The sequence below is a fragment of the Scyliorhinus canicula genome, chromosome 20 (genome assembly GCF_902713615.1).
Source record: "Scyliorhinus canicula chromosome 20, sScyCan1.1, whole genome shotgun sequence".
In the NCBI taxonomy this organism is placed as follows: domain Eukaryota; kingdom Metazoa; phylum Chordata; class Chondrichthyes; order Carcharhiniformes; family Scyliorhinidae; genus Scyliorhinus; species Scyliorhinus canicula.
The window spans coordinates 58228688-58244576 of NC_052165.1; the positions used below are offsets into that span (position 1 = coordinate 58228688).

General features: G+C 49.5%; 1 protein-coding gene across 4 annotated transcripts in view; it reads right to left on the bottom strand.

The window, feature by feature from the left end:
* Positions 1 to 11868, bottom strand: part of dnm1l (dynamin 1-like) — a 72689-nt gene extending 60821 nt beyond the window's left edge. For 3 of the 4 annotated variants that reach the window (XM_038780040.1, XM_038780041.1, XM_038780039.1), the window contains exon 1: positions 11586 to 11868. In XM_038780040.1, coding sequence (XP_038635968.1) covers positions 11586 to 11687 — 102 coding nt within the window. In that variant the 5' untranslated portion in view covers positions 11688 to 11868. The remainder of the gene's footprint in view (positions 1 to 11585) is intronic. The other variant, XM_038780042.1, reaches the window with a different exon arrangement.
* Positions 11869 to 15889: the final 4021 nt, after the last annotated feature.

Below are 15889 nucleotides of genomic sequence, written 5' to 3' on the forward strand. Positions count from 1 at the left end.
GGACAAGGACACCCAGCAGTGTGGTTCATACAGGCCCATAGCTCTCCTTAATGTGGATGCCAAGGTGCTGGCAAAGATCCTGGCCACCAGGATAGAGGACTGTGTGCCAGGGGTTGTATGAGGACCAGACAGGTTTTGTTAAGGGAAGGCAGCTGAACACGAATGTGCAGAGGTTGTTGAATGTCATCATGATGCCGGCGATTGAGGGGGAGGCCGAGATAGTGGTGGCGCTGGATGCGGAGAAGGCCTTTGATAGAGTGGAGTGGGGGTACTTATGGGAGGTGTTGGGGAGGTTTGGAATTGGTGAAGGGTTTATTAGATGGGTGAGGCTGCTATATGAGGCCCCAATGGCGTGTGTGGCCATGAATGGGAGGAGGTCGGAGTACTTCCGGCTTTATCGAGGGACCAGGCAGGGTTGCCCCCTGTCCCCCTTGTTGTTTACATTGGCAATCAAACCGTTGGCAATGGCGTTGAGGGATTCAGGAAGGTGGAGGGGTTTGGTGCGAGGTGGGGAGGAACATAGGGTGTCGTTGTCTGCCGATAACCTGCTACTGTATGTGGCGGACCCGGTGGGAGGGATGACGGGGGTGATGGAGCTGCTAGCTGAGTTTGGGACCTTTTCAGGCTATAAACTAAATCTAGACAAGAGTGAGGTGTTTGTGGTGCACCCTGGGGACCAGGAGGAGGGAATTGGTAGGCTCCCGCTTAGGAGGGCAGGGAAGAGTTTTAGGTACCTGGAGGTGCAGGTGGCCAGGGACTGGGGGACTCTTCACAAGCATAATTTCACCAGGCTTGTGGATCAAATGGAGGAGGAGTTCAAGAGGTGGGACATGCTGCCATTGTCGTTGGCGGGGAGGGTGCAGTCCGTCAAAATGACGGTGCTTCCGAGGTTCTTGTTCCTCTTTCAGTGCCTGCCCATCTTCATCCCCAGGGCCTTCTTTAGGAGGGTGACTAGCAGTATTTTGAGCTTTGTGTGGGCGCATGGGACTCCGAGAGTGAAGAGGGTTTTCCTGGAGCGAGGGAGGGATAGAGGCGGGCTGGCGCTGCCCAACCTTTTGGGGTACTATTGGGCGGCCAATATGTCAATGGTGCGTAAATGGGTGATGGAGGGGGGTGGCGGCGTGGAAAAGAATGGAGATGGCGTCTTGTAGAGGTACGAGCCTGGGTGCCCTGGTAACGGCGCTGTTGCCGCTCTCTCCCAAGAGGTATACCACGAGCCCGGTGGTGGCGGTGACCCTAAGAATCTGGGGACAGTGGAGACGGCATAGGGGGGATACAGGGGGCTCGATGCAGGCTCCATTAGGTGGAAATCATCGGTTCACCCCGGGGAACACTGATGGGGGATTTAGGGGGTGGTTTAGGGTGGGCATCAGTAAATTGAGGGACCGTTTATTGGCAGGAGGTGTGCGGGCCTGGGGGAACTGGAAGATAAACTTGGGCTCCCCCAAGGGAACATGTTCAGATACTTGCAGGTAAAGGCGTTTGCTAGGCGACAGGTGGAGGAATTTCCTTTGCTGCCCTCGCGGGGGGCGATGGACAGAGTGCTTTCGGGGGTGTGGGTCGGAGAGGGGAAGGTGTCTGACATTTATACGGTAATGCAGGAAGTGGAGGAGTCGTCAGTGGAGGAGCTGAAGGCTAAATGGGAGGGGGAACTAGGGGAGCAGATAGAGGATGGGACTTGGGCGGATGCCTTGGAGAGAGTCAACTCTTCCTCTTCATGTGCGAGGCTTAGTCTCATCCAATTTAAGGTGCTGCATTGGGCCCATATGTCTGTGACTCGGATGAGTAGGTTCTTTGGGGGTGAGGACAGTTGCACCAGGTGTTCGGGGAGTCCAGTAAATCATGCCCATATGTTCTGGGCATGCCCGGCACTAGAAGAATTCTGGAAGGAGGTGGCAGGGACGGTGTCGAGGGTGGTTGGATCCAGGGTCAAACCAGATTGGGGACTCGCGATTTTTGGGGTTGCGGCGGAGCCGGGCGTGCAGGAGGCGAAAGAGGCCGGTGTTCTGGCCTTTACGTCCCTAGTAGCCCGGCGGAGGATCTTGATGCAGTGGAAAGATGCGAGGCCCCCAAGTGTGGAGACCTGGATCAGTGACATGGCGGGATTCATAAAATTGGAGAGGGTCAAATTTGCCCTGAGAGGATCAGTACAAGGGTTCTTTATTGTTTCTATTTTTTTTTTCTGTGGTTATGTAACTTAATATTGTGTTAATTTAAGTTATTGTTAATATGTTTTGTTGTTCATTGAGGATGGGCGAATGTTTATGACTGTTATTATTGTCATTGGTGGTATTTTATTGCGGTTCATTGTCGTTATATAAATACAAAATTTTCTCAACACTTAAATTTCCTCAGGGAGTGGCACTTATACAAGCTGAGAGGCAGGATGACAGATACTGTCATTACAAATAACTAAATCCATCTTGTTATAGTTCTTATTTTACCGACGTTCCATCAGATTGGGTAATACAAACCCCCCAAAACTCAGAGCACACAATAACAATGGGATTTGCCCTTTCTAAAATCACCAGGAGTAACAGCAGGATGGAGAATCAATGCCTTCCCCAACAGATCAAATCAAGATCAGAGCAAGTTGCATCCCGTGAACCCTCAAGTACAGTAGCTATTCCAATACTGCTATGACCCTAGCATCTCATAATGAGGAAAATTTCCCTCCTCTGCGTCGCTGACAATAAAACAGGGTCAATGTAGCTCAGTCAATACCACCCCATCAACCTCTTCCGGGCGATGAATAAGGTAATGGAAGGAGTCATCAATAATGCCACATGTATGTACTACTGTGCTAACAGGTTGACCATGTTCATAGAAACATAGAAAACAGGAGCAGGAAAAGGTTCAGGTACTTGGGGATTCAGGTAATAAGGGAATGGGCTACGATGCACAAGAGGTATTTGGCAACGTTGATGGAGGAGCTTAGGGGGGATTTTAAGAGATAGGACACACTACACCCGTCACTGGCAGGGAGGATGCAGGTTGTGAAATGCCAAGGTTCCTGTATGTTTTCCCAGACCTACCCGATCTGTCTCCCGAAGACGTTCTTTGGAAAGTTAAGTCAGTGATTTCAGAGTTTATATGGACAGAGACGGTGCTGAGGATAAAGAGGGCCCTGCTACAGAGGTAGAAAGGGGGGTGGCTCTCCTTAACTGCAGGAGAGGTTTGAGTTGCCAAGGGGGGAGTGAATTTGGGCAAAAGCAGGTGCGGTGCTTTGCAAGAAAGGCGTGGAGGGCGTTTCCCTGGTTGCGGGGTATACCTTATTAGAGCAATTGCTGCTCCCGGACGAGTCGGGAGAGGGTAGGATTGGGGATATACATGGGTGGTTGGGAGAGGCACAAGCGTTGAGGATCAAGTGCAAGTGGGAGGAGGAGTTGGAGGGGAATTGACTGTGGTCTGTGGTATGAGTCAAAGGGTGAATTGAACCTCCTCGTGTGCGTGGATGAGCTTGATTCGGTTCAAGGTAGTGCATAGGGTACATATAGTTCGGGCAAGGACAAGTGGGTTCTTCCAAGGGGTGGCCGACGAGAAGTGTGGGCGAGGGCCGACGAATCACGTGCACAGGTTCTGGGGTTGCGAGAACCTGGAGAGGTATTGGGAAGTGTTTTCCAAAATTGTGGGAGTGGAGGTCAGGCCGGACCCAAATGGTGGCGATCTCTGGGGTATCGGAAATGCTGGAGCCGATGGAGAGGAAGGGGGCCGATGTCGTAGCATTCGCTTCTCTAATTGCCCAAAGGATCTTGCTGAATTGGAGGTTGATTACGCCACCAGGGATGTCGGCCTGGCTTGGGGACCTATATGACTCTCTATGGTTGGAAAAGATCAAATTTGAGTTGAGGGGGTCGGAGGAGGGCTTTGAGACACAGTGGGGGTTGTTCACGATAATGTTTGAGGAACTGTTCGTCGAGCGGGATGGGAAGGTAGGGGATAAAAATTGTACAAACCGTGGATTGTGAGGTTGTTGAGTATGTTTTTGTGTTTTTTGTGACACGTTTGTCACAAAATACATTAAGGAAAAAAGGAGGCCATTCAGCCCTTCAATCCTACTCTGCCATTCATTATGATTACAGCTGATCATCCAACTCAAGAGTCTAATCCCACCTTCCCCCATTTCCTTTGATCCCCTTCACCCCAAGTGCAATATCTAACTGCTTCTTGAAAATATGCAATGTTTTGGCATCAACTACTTCCTGTGGTAATGAATTCCACAGGCTCACCACTCTCTGGGTGAAGAACTGTCTCCTCATCAGTTTCAGTTCTGACAGAACCAGTCAGTTCTAGCCCTCGCCACAGCCTGGACCCACACAAGGTGAATGAACCGACTGAACAGAGGCGCCTGACCAAAAGTAAAACCAATGGGGGTCAAACGCTTGAATGGTGAGTCATATTTGAAGATGAATCTGTTACAGGAAGTAAATCACCAAAACACCACTGGGAAGTTCTTCACAGGAGTGCCCTTGGTCAATTAATTAATTCATGGCCTGTCCTTCTAGGGTAATGACTGGGGCTAAAACTTCCACAATGTTCAGCTCTCTTATCATTTCCTTCAACAACGAAGCAACCATATTGCTCTGCAGCCAGATATTAACAGCATCTACACTTTGGTTGTCAAATATTAGATAACATTCGCAGATCATCTAAATACTAGAAACTGGACAGCATAAAAGTAAGATTTTAGATTAAGCTTTATTGTCACATGTACCGAGGTACAGTGAAAAGTATTGTTTTGCATACAGTCCAGACAGATCATTCCATACGCGAAAACAAATAAAATAAACAATGTAAATACAGGGGCACAGGCAACGCGTGAGCATATGGAATGCAGTACTACTCAGTTAGAGAAGATGCGTAGGGAGATCAATTCAGTCCTTAAGAGGGTCATCAAGAGTCTAGTAACAGTGGGAAGAAGCTGTTTTTGGATCTGTTAGGTTAGTGCGTGTTCTCAGACTTTTGTATCTTCTGCCTGGTGGAAGAGGTTGGAAGAGAGAATAACCTGGGTGGGAGGGGCCTTTGATTATGCTGTTCGCTTTGCCAAGGCATTGGGAGGTGTAGATGGAGTCAATAGATGAGAGGTAGGTTCCTGTGTAGATAGGGTTGTGTTCCCGGCTCTCTGTAGTTTTGTACGATCTTGGGCTGAGCAGTTGCCATACCAGACTGTGATGCAGCCAGATAGGATGCTATCAATGGTACATCTGTTAAAATTGATGAGTCAATGTGGACATGCCAAATTTCCTTAGTTTCCTGAGGAAATATAGGTGTTGTTGTGTTTTCTTGGTCGTAGCTTCGAGGTGGTGTGTACACCTAGGAACTTGAAGCTGTCAACCATCTCCATCTCGACACCATTGATGCAGATAGGGGTGTGTACGACACTTCACTTCCTGAAGTCAATGACCAGCTCCTTAGTTTTTCTGGCATTGAGGAAGATATTGTTGTCGGTGCACCACGCCACTAGGTTCTCTATCTCCCTCGCTGGAGGATCTCGACAACAAGGACTTCTACGTCATACTCCGATTAATTGATTACAACTCCACCTTCAAAACCATGATCCCAGCCAAGTTCATATCAAAACACCAAAACCTAGGACTTGGCTCCTCCTTCTGCAACTGGATCCTCGACTTCCTGACCCATAGACCACAATCAGTAAGGATAATAAACAACACCGCCTCCACGGTAGTCCTCAATACCGGGATCCCGCACGGCCATGCACTTAACCCCCTACCATATTCCCTATGCACACACGACTGTGGCAACATTTGGCTCCAACTCCATTTGCAAGTTTGCTGATGACACGACCGAAGTGGGTCAGATCTCAAACACCAATGAGTCAGAATACAGGAGGGTGATAGAGCCATTTCTTTCACAGATGTTGCTGGACCTGGAGAGTGTTTCAGCATTCTCTTTTACTTCAAAAACCTACCATCTCTCAGACCTTAAATAGCACCACTGGCAGATCCCTCACCATTCATGACACTCTCAAACAAAAGCTTAATGACCAACCATATCAGGAAACAGGCAAAGACTGGATACTGTAATGAGTGGCTCAGCACTGGAGCCCTCTCCAAGGTTCAAATCACAATTGTGATATAGAATGTTCAATGTTTGACTGGAGTGGGCAGCCACAGTTAAGTAGTTCAATGGTAGCCAGGACAAAGCAGTTCTTGATCATAGAATTTACATAGAACTTACAGTGCAGGAGGCCATTCGGCCCATCGAGTCTGCACCGGCTCTTGGAAAGAGCACCCTACCCAAGGTCAACACCTCCACCCTGTCCCCATAACCCAGTAACCCCACCTAACACTAAGGGCAATTTTGGACACCAAGGGCAATTTATCATGGCCAATGCACCTAACCTGCACATCTTTGGACTGTGGGAGGAAACCAGAGCACCCAGAGGGATCCCACACACACATGGGGAGGATGTGCAGACTCCGCACAGACAGTGACCCAAGCCGGAATCGAACCTGGGACCCTGGAGCTGTGAAGCAATTATGCTATCCACAATGCTACCGTGCTGCCCTTGCCCACTGGAAACATCCATCTCTATCCTGTGCATTGAGTCTGTGATAATCTACAAGATGCACTGTAGCAATTTATCAGGACGACTTCAAAAGCAGCTCCCCTGCCAAAGATTCTCCAATTCAGAATGATAATTAAAGCTTTGTCGGAGAAAGACCATTACCGCTATGTTCCACTCACCATCTCAGTTTATATCCTGGAATTCTCACAATTAACATTCTCGCAGTACTATCAACTTAAGGGGCTTCAAAAGTTCAAGTAAACAACCAGTCACTAGCTTTTCAGGTCAACATCAACAACTTGTATTTATTTATTTTTTATAATCTTTGTATTGGTATTTTCAAAATTGTATACATTGCCATTCATTTGCATTTATTGTACATTACCCAAAGGCTTCTTCTGAGGTTTCTCTATTTACAGTCTGTCGCCGTCTGGCTCAGCGTACAATTCACTCTACCACCCACCCCCCCCCCCCCCCCCCCCCCCCCCCCCGACCCGACCCTCCCCGACCCTCCCCTCTCCCTTCTTCACTGCTGCCCCCCATTCTTTCTTTCTTGCTGGGCTTTGCTACCTCACCTTGCTCTCCCCCCACATATTTATTTATGTGTTGGCCACAAACAGGTCTCGGAACAATCGGTTCAATGGCTCCTATGTTTTGTGGAAGCCCTCTTCCGACCCACGGATGGGGAATTTGATTTTCTCCATTTGGAGAAATTCCAATAGGTCGGACAGTCAGTCTAGCTTTAGGTGGTGCAGCTGATCGCCAACCGAGCAGGATTCTACAGCAGGCGATCAGGGAGGCAATGGTAAGGGCGTCCGTCCTCCTCCCCATGAAGAGATCCAGCTGGTCTGATACCGCGAAGACCGCCACTTCCGCGCATGGCTCCACCCTCAACCCCACCACTTTGCACATTGCCTCGAAGAAGGCTGTCCAGTACCTAGCAGGTCTGGGGCAAGTCCAGAATATTTGGGCATGGTTGGCCGGACCTCCTTGGCACCGTTCACATCTATCTTCCAACTCCGGAAGAATCTGTTCATTCGGGTTCTGGTCAAGTGGGCTCTATGTATTACTCTTCGCTGCGTTAGGTTGAGCCTTGCGCAAGTGGACATAGAGTTGACCCTGTGCAGTGCTTCGCTCCAGAATCCCCAACCTATTTCAAACCCCAAGTCTTCCTCCCATTTCCTCCTTGTCGTGTCCAGTTTGGTGTCGGCCCTCTCTAGCAGTCGTTCGTACACCTCACTACAATTCCCTCTGCCTAGGATGTTTGCGTCCAATAGCTCTTCTAATAGTGTCTATCGTGGTGGTCACGGGTATGTCCTTGTCTCCTTCCGTAGGACGTTTTTAAGCTGCAGGTACCTGAGTTTCTTGCCTTCAGCTAGTTGGAATCTCTGCGTCAATTCTTCCGGTGTTGTGACCCCACCATCAGTGTATAGGTCCCTGACCATCAATGTTTCCCCATCCTGTCTCCACCTTTTGAAGGTGGCGTCAGTGACTCTTGGTGTGAACCTGAGGTTATTGCAGATGGGGGCTTTGACGGACATGTCACTCAGTCCAAATTGCTGCCGTAGTTGGTTCCACGTCTGGAGGGTGGCTATCACCACTGGGCTGCTGGAGTGTTTGGGGATGGGAGCACAGCCGTGGCGAGTGCCCAGAGAGAGGTCCCCCTGCAGGAGGCCTCCTTCGCGCGCACCCACTCGGCCTCTGGCTCCTTTGTCATCCCATCACTCTTTCCAGTGTCGCTGCTCAGTGGTAAAATTGTAGGTTTAGGATAAGGCTAGCCCTCCCCTGGACTTTGTTTTCTGTTGGACCTTCTTTGTGATCCTAGCATTCTTTCCCCCCCCATACGCACGCCATGATTAATTTGTCCAATGAGTTGAAAAAGGCCTTGGGGATATAGATCGGGATGGATCTTAGTAGGAAAAGGTATCTGGGCAGTACGTTCATTTTCATCATCTGTACTCTCCCTGCCATGGAGAGTGTGAGTGTGTTCCATCTCTGCAGGTCCTTTTTGACTTCCTCAGACTGGTCAGGTTCCATTTGTGGATCCCCACCCAGTCATGAGCGATTTGGATTCTCAGGTAGCGGATTTGTGTCAGGCTTGCTTGAACGGCAATCCCACCAGTGCTGCCCCTCTCCTTTGCAGGTTTACCAGGAAAATCTCACTTTTGCTCATGCTGTGTTTGTAGCCCAAGAAGACACCAAACTCTTTCAGGAGCTTGATGATTCCTTCCATGCTGCTTTGTGGGTCTGAGCTGTAGAGGAGCAGGTCATCCACGTAGAACGACACTCTATACTCTCTGCCAACTCTTTGGACTCCCCCTCCAGTTCTTTGCTGTTCTGAGAGCGATCGCTGATGCTTTGATCGCTAGGGCAAACAGCAGCGGCGACAGCAGGCATCCCTGCCTGGTGCCCCTGTGCATCTGGAAGTACTGGGAGCTGGTGTTGTTTGTCCACACACTTGCCATGGGAGCATTGCACAGGAGTTTCACCTATGAGGTGAATCCTTTTCGGAGCCCGAACCACTCCAGCATCTCTAAGGTACTTCCACTCGACTCTGTCGAAGGCCTTTTCTGTGTCCAGGGAGATGATCACCTCTGTCCCTGGATGGGGTCATGATCACATTTAGCAGGTGCCTGATGTTGGATGTTGGCTGTCTACCTTTAACAACTTGTATTCATGTCACACCTTAAATTAGTAAAAACACTCCAGGAGTGTTATCAAAATTTCATAAAATGATAATAGGAGGAGAACCATCTCAGGTTCTGTCATTCAAGAAGAACATGGTTAATCCGATTCTCGTCTTAACTCAACTTTGCTGCTAGCCCTCCATAACCTATGACTCTTTTATCGATTAAAAACATGTCTCCTTAAAATAATCACTAACTCAGTCTCCAAAGCTCTTTAGGGAAGAGAAGTCCAAACACTAATGATGCTTCGAGAGAAGAAATTCCTCCTTATCTTCATCTTAAATGGGAGATCTTTAATTTTGAGACAGTGCTCCAAGTTCTAGACTCTCCCATGAGAGGAAACATTCTCGTGGTATCGACACTGTCAAGCACCCCCCCCCCCCCCAAAACCAGGAAGATGACCCTCTCATTCCTCTAAACTCCAAGGACTATTGGTCCAACCTGCTCAGCCTTTCCTCATAAGAGGACTCCTTCATCCCAGGGTTAGCCGAGTGAATCTTCTCTGAACTTCTCCCAATGCAAGTATATCCCTCCTTAGGTAAAGGCGACATGGGGCAGCGCAGTGGTGGTGGTTAGCACTGCTGCCTCACGGTGCCAAGGACCTAGGTTCAATCCCGGCACTAGGTCACTGCATGTGGAATTTGCATTCTCCCCGTGTCTACGTGGGTCTCACCCCCACAACCCAAAATGATGTGCAGGGTAGGTGAATTGGCCACGCTAAATTGCCTCTTAATTAGAAAAGAACAATTGAGTACTCTCATTTTTTTTTAAGTAAAGGAGACCAAAACAAGACACAGCACTCCAGGTGTGGTCTCACCAATACCCTGTATATCTGCAGCAAGACATCCCTACTGTTATACTGCATCCGCCTTGCAGTAAAGACCAACAGGCCATTTGTCTTCCTAATTCATTGTTGCACCTGTAGGCACATCTTTTGTGATTCATGCATTAGACAGTATTCTGCAGTCCTGCCAAAGTGGACCTCATATTTTTCGACATCACATTCCATCTGACAATTTTTTGATCACTCGCTCAACCTATCTATATACCTCTTCAAACTTTACTTCCTCCTCACTACTTGCTTTCCTAAGAAAAACACCATCTCTCCTTTTGTTTTGAGTTCTCAAAAAATATATTATTCAAGCTTTCCTTTCGCACATCCATATAAAATCATAGAATCTACTGCACGGAGACAGGCCCAAACTGGTCCATGCCAACCAAAAAAGCCCATCTAAGCTAACCCCATTTGCCAGCATTTGACCCATATCCCTCTAAACCTTTCCTACCCATGTATCTGTCCGAATAGCTTGTACAATCAATATGCTGACAGAAGTCAAACATAAGAAACAATCTGGAGTATGGTGACACCTGGTTCTATTTTTTGAACATTTTGCTCAATCCTACAATCATTTCTCTTTCTATCTAGTGTTAGATGAATCCCAACATCCTTCAGCTAAACTTTGGAAAGACCAAAGTCAGGCCTTTTGGTTTGTCATAAACAGTTCCTTTCCCATTGATTGCAATTGTGTCTCTAGTGCTGAATGGCCTCCTTCATCACTGTAGGGATTCTACGATTCAATCACTCCAGCAAAATAAGTGTTTGATCTTGAACTGCACTTCAAAGACTAAATCACCAAAATTACTTGTACTTCTGCGATATTGCCCATTTCCAGCCTCATCTCATTCAACTCTCCTCAACGTATTCCCTTATCTGTATTGTCACCACCAAATTTGATTGTGCCAATGTTATCTTTTTCCTCCCTCCATTGTCCACATTCCGGAAACTCACCATGTTCCATCAATCATCCTCTCCATAACTGTGGTTTCCTAGTCTCAAAAAAGATAGATCTGCTATTTTTGCCTCCTCCCTCTATACCCCTGCAATCTAACCCTCTCTCTCCTTCATTTAACCTTCTGTCCTCTAACTCTGGCCTCTCCATCGATGGCAGGTCCTTCAACCAACTTAGTCCTAACTTTTAATGCCCCCCTCCCCTTAGAAACCCCCTCACAATTAAAACAACCTTCAGTGACCTCTGCTGAACTCTGTAACATAGTTTCAGCTCCTCCAGTTTGTCCTCATCCTTTGCCGGAGGCCTTGGGACGTTTTGTACCCGAATCATCATCACACAATGCAGGAACACTGGTGTCATTAAGATACCGTAAAGCTAAATTTAAACCGAAGACCCGACAATATCTGAAATTAAAAACTATCAATGCGAGGGGGGGGGGGGATAATAGGTGCAAATAGCAAATGAAGAATGTGGGTAATGTCCTAGGAACCCGAGTCCCCAGTGAAGCTGTGTGTGTGAGTGACTGCTGCCTCTACCCTCACGCTCCCTGGCAGCTCCGGCCAGGCCCGGCCACCCTACCTGGGTGCCCACCACCACGATCTGCGGCAGCTGGATGATATCGGCCCCGACCGTGTTAAACACTTCCTGCAGCTTGTTGATGACGGGAATCAGCGCCTCCATCGCTGCTCGGTGTTCAGAGAGCGGGTGTCCGGTTGTGGCCGAGGACGGTTGACCCGCACTTCAAACCGTCACCATCGCCGGCCGCGGATGGTGGATGGGTTGGCGGGCAGGTCGGTGGGGGCGGTGGGCGACGAACAGGCCGTCTCCTGGGCTGGTCACGATCGCCACTGCGCACGCGCCGAGCCCCGCCGCTCGGCGGCAGGAGTCCGCGCGCTGCATGCCGGGGGTCGTAGTTGCCCTCCCCATTGGGTGCGCCTCTGGCGGAAAGAGTGAAACTACAGCTTCCATCACACCCTCGGTAACCGCGTTGGGAAGTTCTGACCTGATAGGATTGCACATGTGAACTTGCCTTAAAATGTATAACATTTGTGAATTTTATTCCAGTGAGTCAAGTTGTTTTTATACAAGTGAAACTTCTATTGCATGTGTCATACTGTATTAACATAATTCACACATTAATTCATAAGGGATTCTTTAATATGTCAGTATTTCTTTAAAAAAACACAATTATACCAAAATATACTTCATGTTTAAGGTGGAAAACATTTGATCTATATAATGATTAAATACATTGCATTTAAAATACCATTGAATATTTGTTTGCAAACTTTCATTTTGTTTCTGACTAAAGGATTCACAACCTGTATCACTTTCGCTATGGTTAAGATCAAAAGGAGGAGAGATATATTTTATTCACAAGAGAACGCAAGGCCTTCCAGACACATGGAGCAGGCAATGTTAGCAAATAACTATTTGCTGCTCAAGGAGTTTTGGCTCAGAGTCATTGAGTTGGAGACTGAGCTGCAGACACTGATACTTCGGAAAGTTACCAAGGTGCTTTGTCCCAGGAGGCAGTCATGCCACTTAGGATAGGATCTTCTGATTTGGTCAGTGATCAGGGGCAGGAGGGTGCGACTGCAAGTAGGCAGGTAAGGTGATTTTGAGGGCAGGAGTCTCAGCCTTTGTAATTGTCCAATAGGTTTGAGATTCTCTCAGCTTGTGTAGGTGAGTGGGGGGCTGCAAGATGAATGAGCAAACTAACAATCGCACCATAGTACAGAAAGCCATTCAAGAAAGGGAAGCAAAACGAACTGGAGGGGACAGTATAGGGGAAGTGGTCTTACTCTGCTGCAGAAGAAACTAGCTATTTGGTGAGTATCAGGTAAGTGACCACGGTTTAGTGTATTCCTAAATTTCAAAATAGTCCAGTAGACTAGTGGCAAGGTTATATGAAAGCAGAAACAAAATATGTAATTGAGTAAATAATTAAATAGTTAATCGGAGCACATTAAGAATGGCAGGACTGGTGATATGACACAGTTGCAGCATGTGAGAGCTGCAGGGCGCCAGTTTGATCCAGGGCAAACACGTCTGCAATAGGTGTTTGAAATTCAAGCAGCTTTGGCTCAGAGTTTATGAGCTGAAGGCTGAATTACAGACACTGTGATGCATCAGGGAGGAGGAAAGGTTACCTGGATTATTTGTTCCAAGAGGCAGTCACTGCTCTTAGAAGAGAGTCTTTTGATTTGGTCAGTGGTCAGGGACAGGAGAGTGTGACTGCAAGTGAGGCGGGTAGGGGGACCCAGAGTGCTGGAGGACTCTTTGATTTTACAATTGTCCAACAGGATTGATATTTTTTGAGTTTATTTGGATGGAATTGGGGGCTGCAGGGTGGATATGCTAACTGACCAAGGCAGCATGGTACAGGACGCCATTCAAGTGTGGGGGGAGCAAAAAGGAATATAGTGGTTGAAGCAAACAGTATAATCAGAGCGATTGACACCGTTCACTACAGCAAAGAACGTGAGTCCAGATGGCTGTGTTGCTCGAGTTCAGGCCATCTGCTCGGAACTGGAGTGGAACTTGCAGTGGGAGCAGAGGGACCCAGTCGTCGTGGTCCATGCAGGTACCATTGACATAGACAGGACAAAGGAGGTTCTGCATAGTCAGTATGAAGACTAGGCACCAAATTCAAAAAGCAGAACATCAAAGGTCATAATCTCTGAATTGTTACCTAAACCACATGCAAATTGACAAGGATAAATCCGATTACAGAGACGAATACGCGGCTCAAAGATTGGTGTGGTAGAAATGAGTTCCGGTTCATGGGGCACTGGCTCCAGTACTGGGGAAAGTAGGATTTTACCGTTAGGACGGACATTACCTAAACCATGCTGGGGCCGCTGGTCTTGTGAGCCCACACAACTAGGGAAGTAGAGAGAGTTTTAAGCTAAATAGTGCACTCAAGGGATTAAATTTGGGAAGATGTGGTAATGTGGTGGTATGGATATGAGCACTGCCATTGGTGCAGAGCACTGGCTTCTCATTGGCTCTGGCTGGTCATGTGCCTCTCGTCCGATTGGTTGGAACTGGTCATGTGACTGCTCTCCAATTGGTCGAGAGGCAAGTAGGCCCCGCCTCCGAGGTAGGGTATAAGTACCCAGAGTTCCCGGCAAGCCCACCAAGGAGCAGAAACTCCACATCCTCCACTCATGCGTGGGCACATCGGTCTACGCAATGATCGAGGATGAAGGCGACTTTGATGCGGCCATGGAGATTCTCAAAGGACACTTTCTCCGGCCGGTCAACGAAGTTTACGCATGGCATCTCCTGACGACCAGACAACAGTTCCCTGGTGAGTCCCTCGACGAGTTTTACCAGGCCCTCGCAGCTCTAGGGAGAACGTGCGCATGTCTCCAAGTTTCGGCGACAGAGCACATGGAACTTCTAATCAGAGACGCTTACGTTGCTGGCATGCAGTCTCCTTCTATCCGCCAACGATTGCTAGAGAAGAACACCCTCAGCCTAGCTGAGGCACGGACTCTTGCAACCTCCCTGGAGGTTGCTGACCTGAACGCCCGCGCATACGCCCCCGGCCGCGCAGCAACCCCCTGGACTTCATGGCACGCACCACCCCCGTCCTCCGTGGACCCCGACCCCCCCCCCCCCCCCCCCCCCCCAAGCCTGCGCACGGGTCGCTCCGACAAACTAGCGGGGCCCCGTTGCTATTTCTGTGGCCTCTCAAAGCACCCCCGCCTGTGCTGCCCGGCCCGCTCCGCTCTGTGTAAGAGCTGCGGGAAGAAGGGCCACTACGCGGTGGTCTGCCAGACCAAGTCGGTCGCTGCTGTCCCGCGCAGCGACCGCGGATACCTCCACCCCCCGGGCCCCCCCAGGGCCCCACGCCGCGCACCAACCTCTCCGGCCCGCCTCCCAGCTCCCCCCAACGGCCCCACGGTCCTCCTGACCAGCATCCCCAGGTGCCCCGACCGGCCCCCAGCCACCACGAGGCTCCCACAGGCGCGTGCGCCATCTTGGGCCCCGGACGCCATGGGCGCCGCCATCTTGGGGCCCCGGCTCCACGTGCGGGTCCTGGGTGCCGCCATCTTGGGCCAACTCGAAAGGCCCTGCAAGCGACTACTCTGCCACTGAGGATCTGGAACTCTCACCACGACTGGCTTCCATCAAGCTCGACCAGTCGCGACCACGCACGCTCGCCAAGTCTACAACAACGGTTCAGCTCAACGGACACAAAACAAGGTGCCTGCTGGACTCCGGGAGCACAAAGTTTTGTCCACCCCGACACGGTAAGACGCTGATGCTCCTCATCCACCCAGTTAAACATAAAATTGAATTGGCCTCAGGCTCGCATTCCGTCCAAATCACCGGGTGCTGCATAGCGCACCTCACAGTCCAGGGGAGGGTATTCAAAAATTTCAAACTCCTCATTCTCCCCCGTCTATGCGCTCCGGTACTCTTGGGCCTGGACTTCCAGTGCAACCTGCAGAGCTTGACCTTTCAATTGGGCTGCCCTATTCCCCCTCTTACTGTTTGCAGCCTCGCGTCCCTCAAAGTGGACCCCCCTTCCTTGTTTGCTAATCTCACCCCAGATTGTAAGCCTGTCGCCACTTGGAGCAGACGATACGTTGCCCAGGACCGGACCTTCATCGGGTCAGAGGTCCAGAGGCTCCTTAAGGGAGGCCAGCAACAGTCCCTGGCGAGCCCAAGTGCTGGTAGTTCGGACTGGGGAGAAAAACCGGATGGTCATTGTTTACAGTCAGACCATCAACAGGTTTATGCAGCTGGACGCGTATCCTCTCCCCCGTATTTCCGACCTGGTTAACAGGATCGCGAAGTACAAAGTCTTCTCCACGGTGGACCTTAAGTCCGCCTACCACCAGCTCCCCATTCGCGCGAGTGACCAA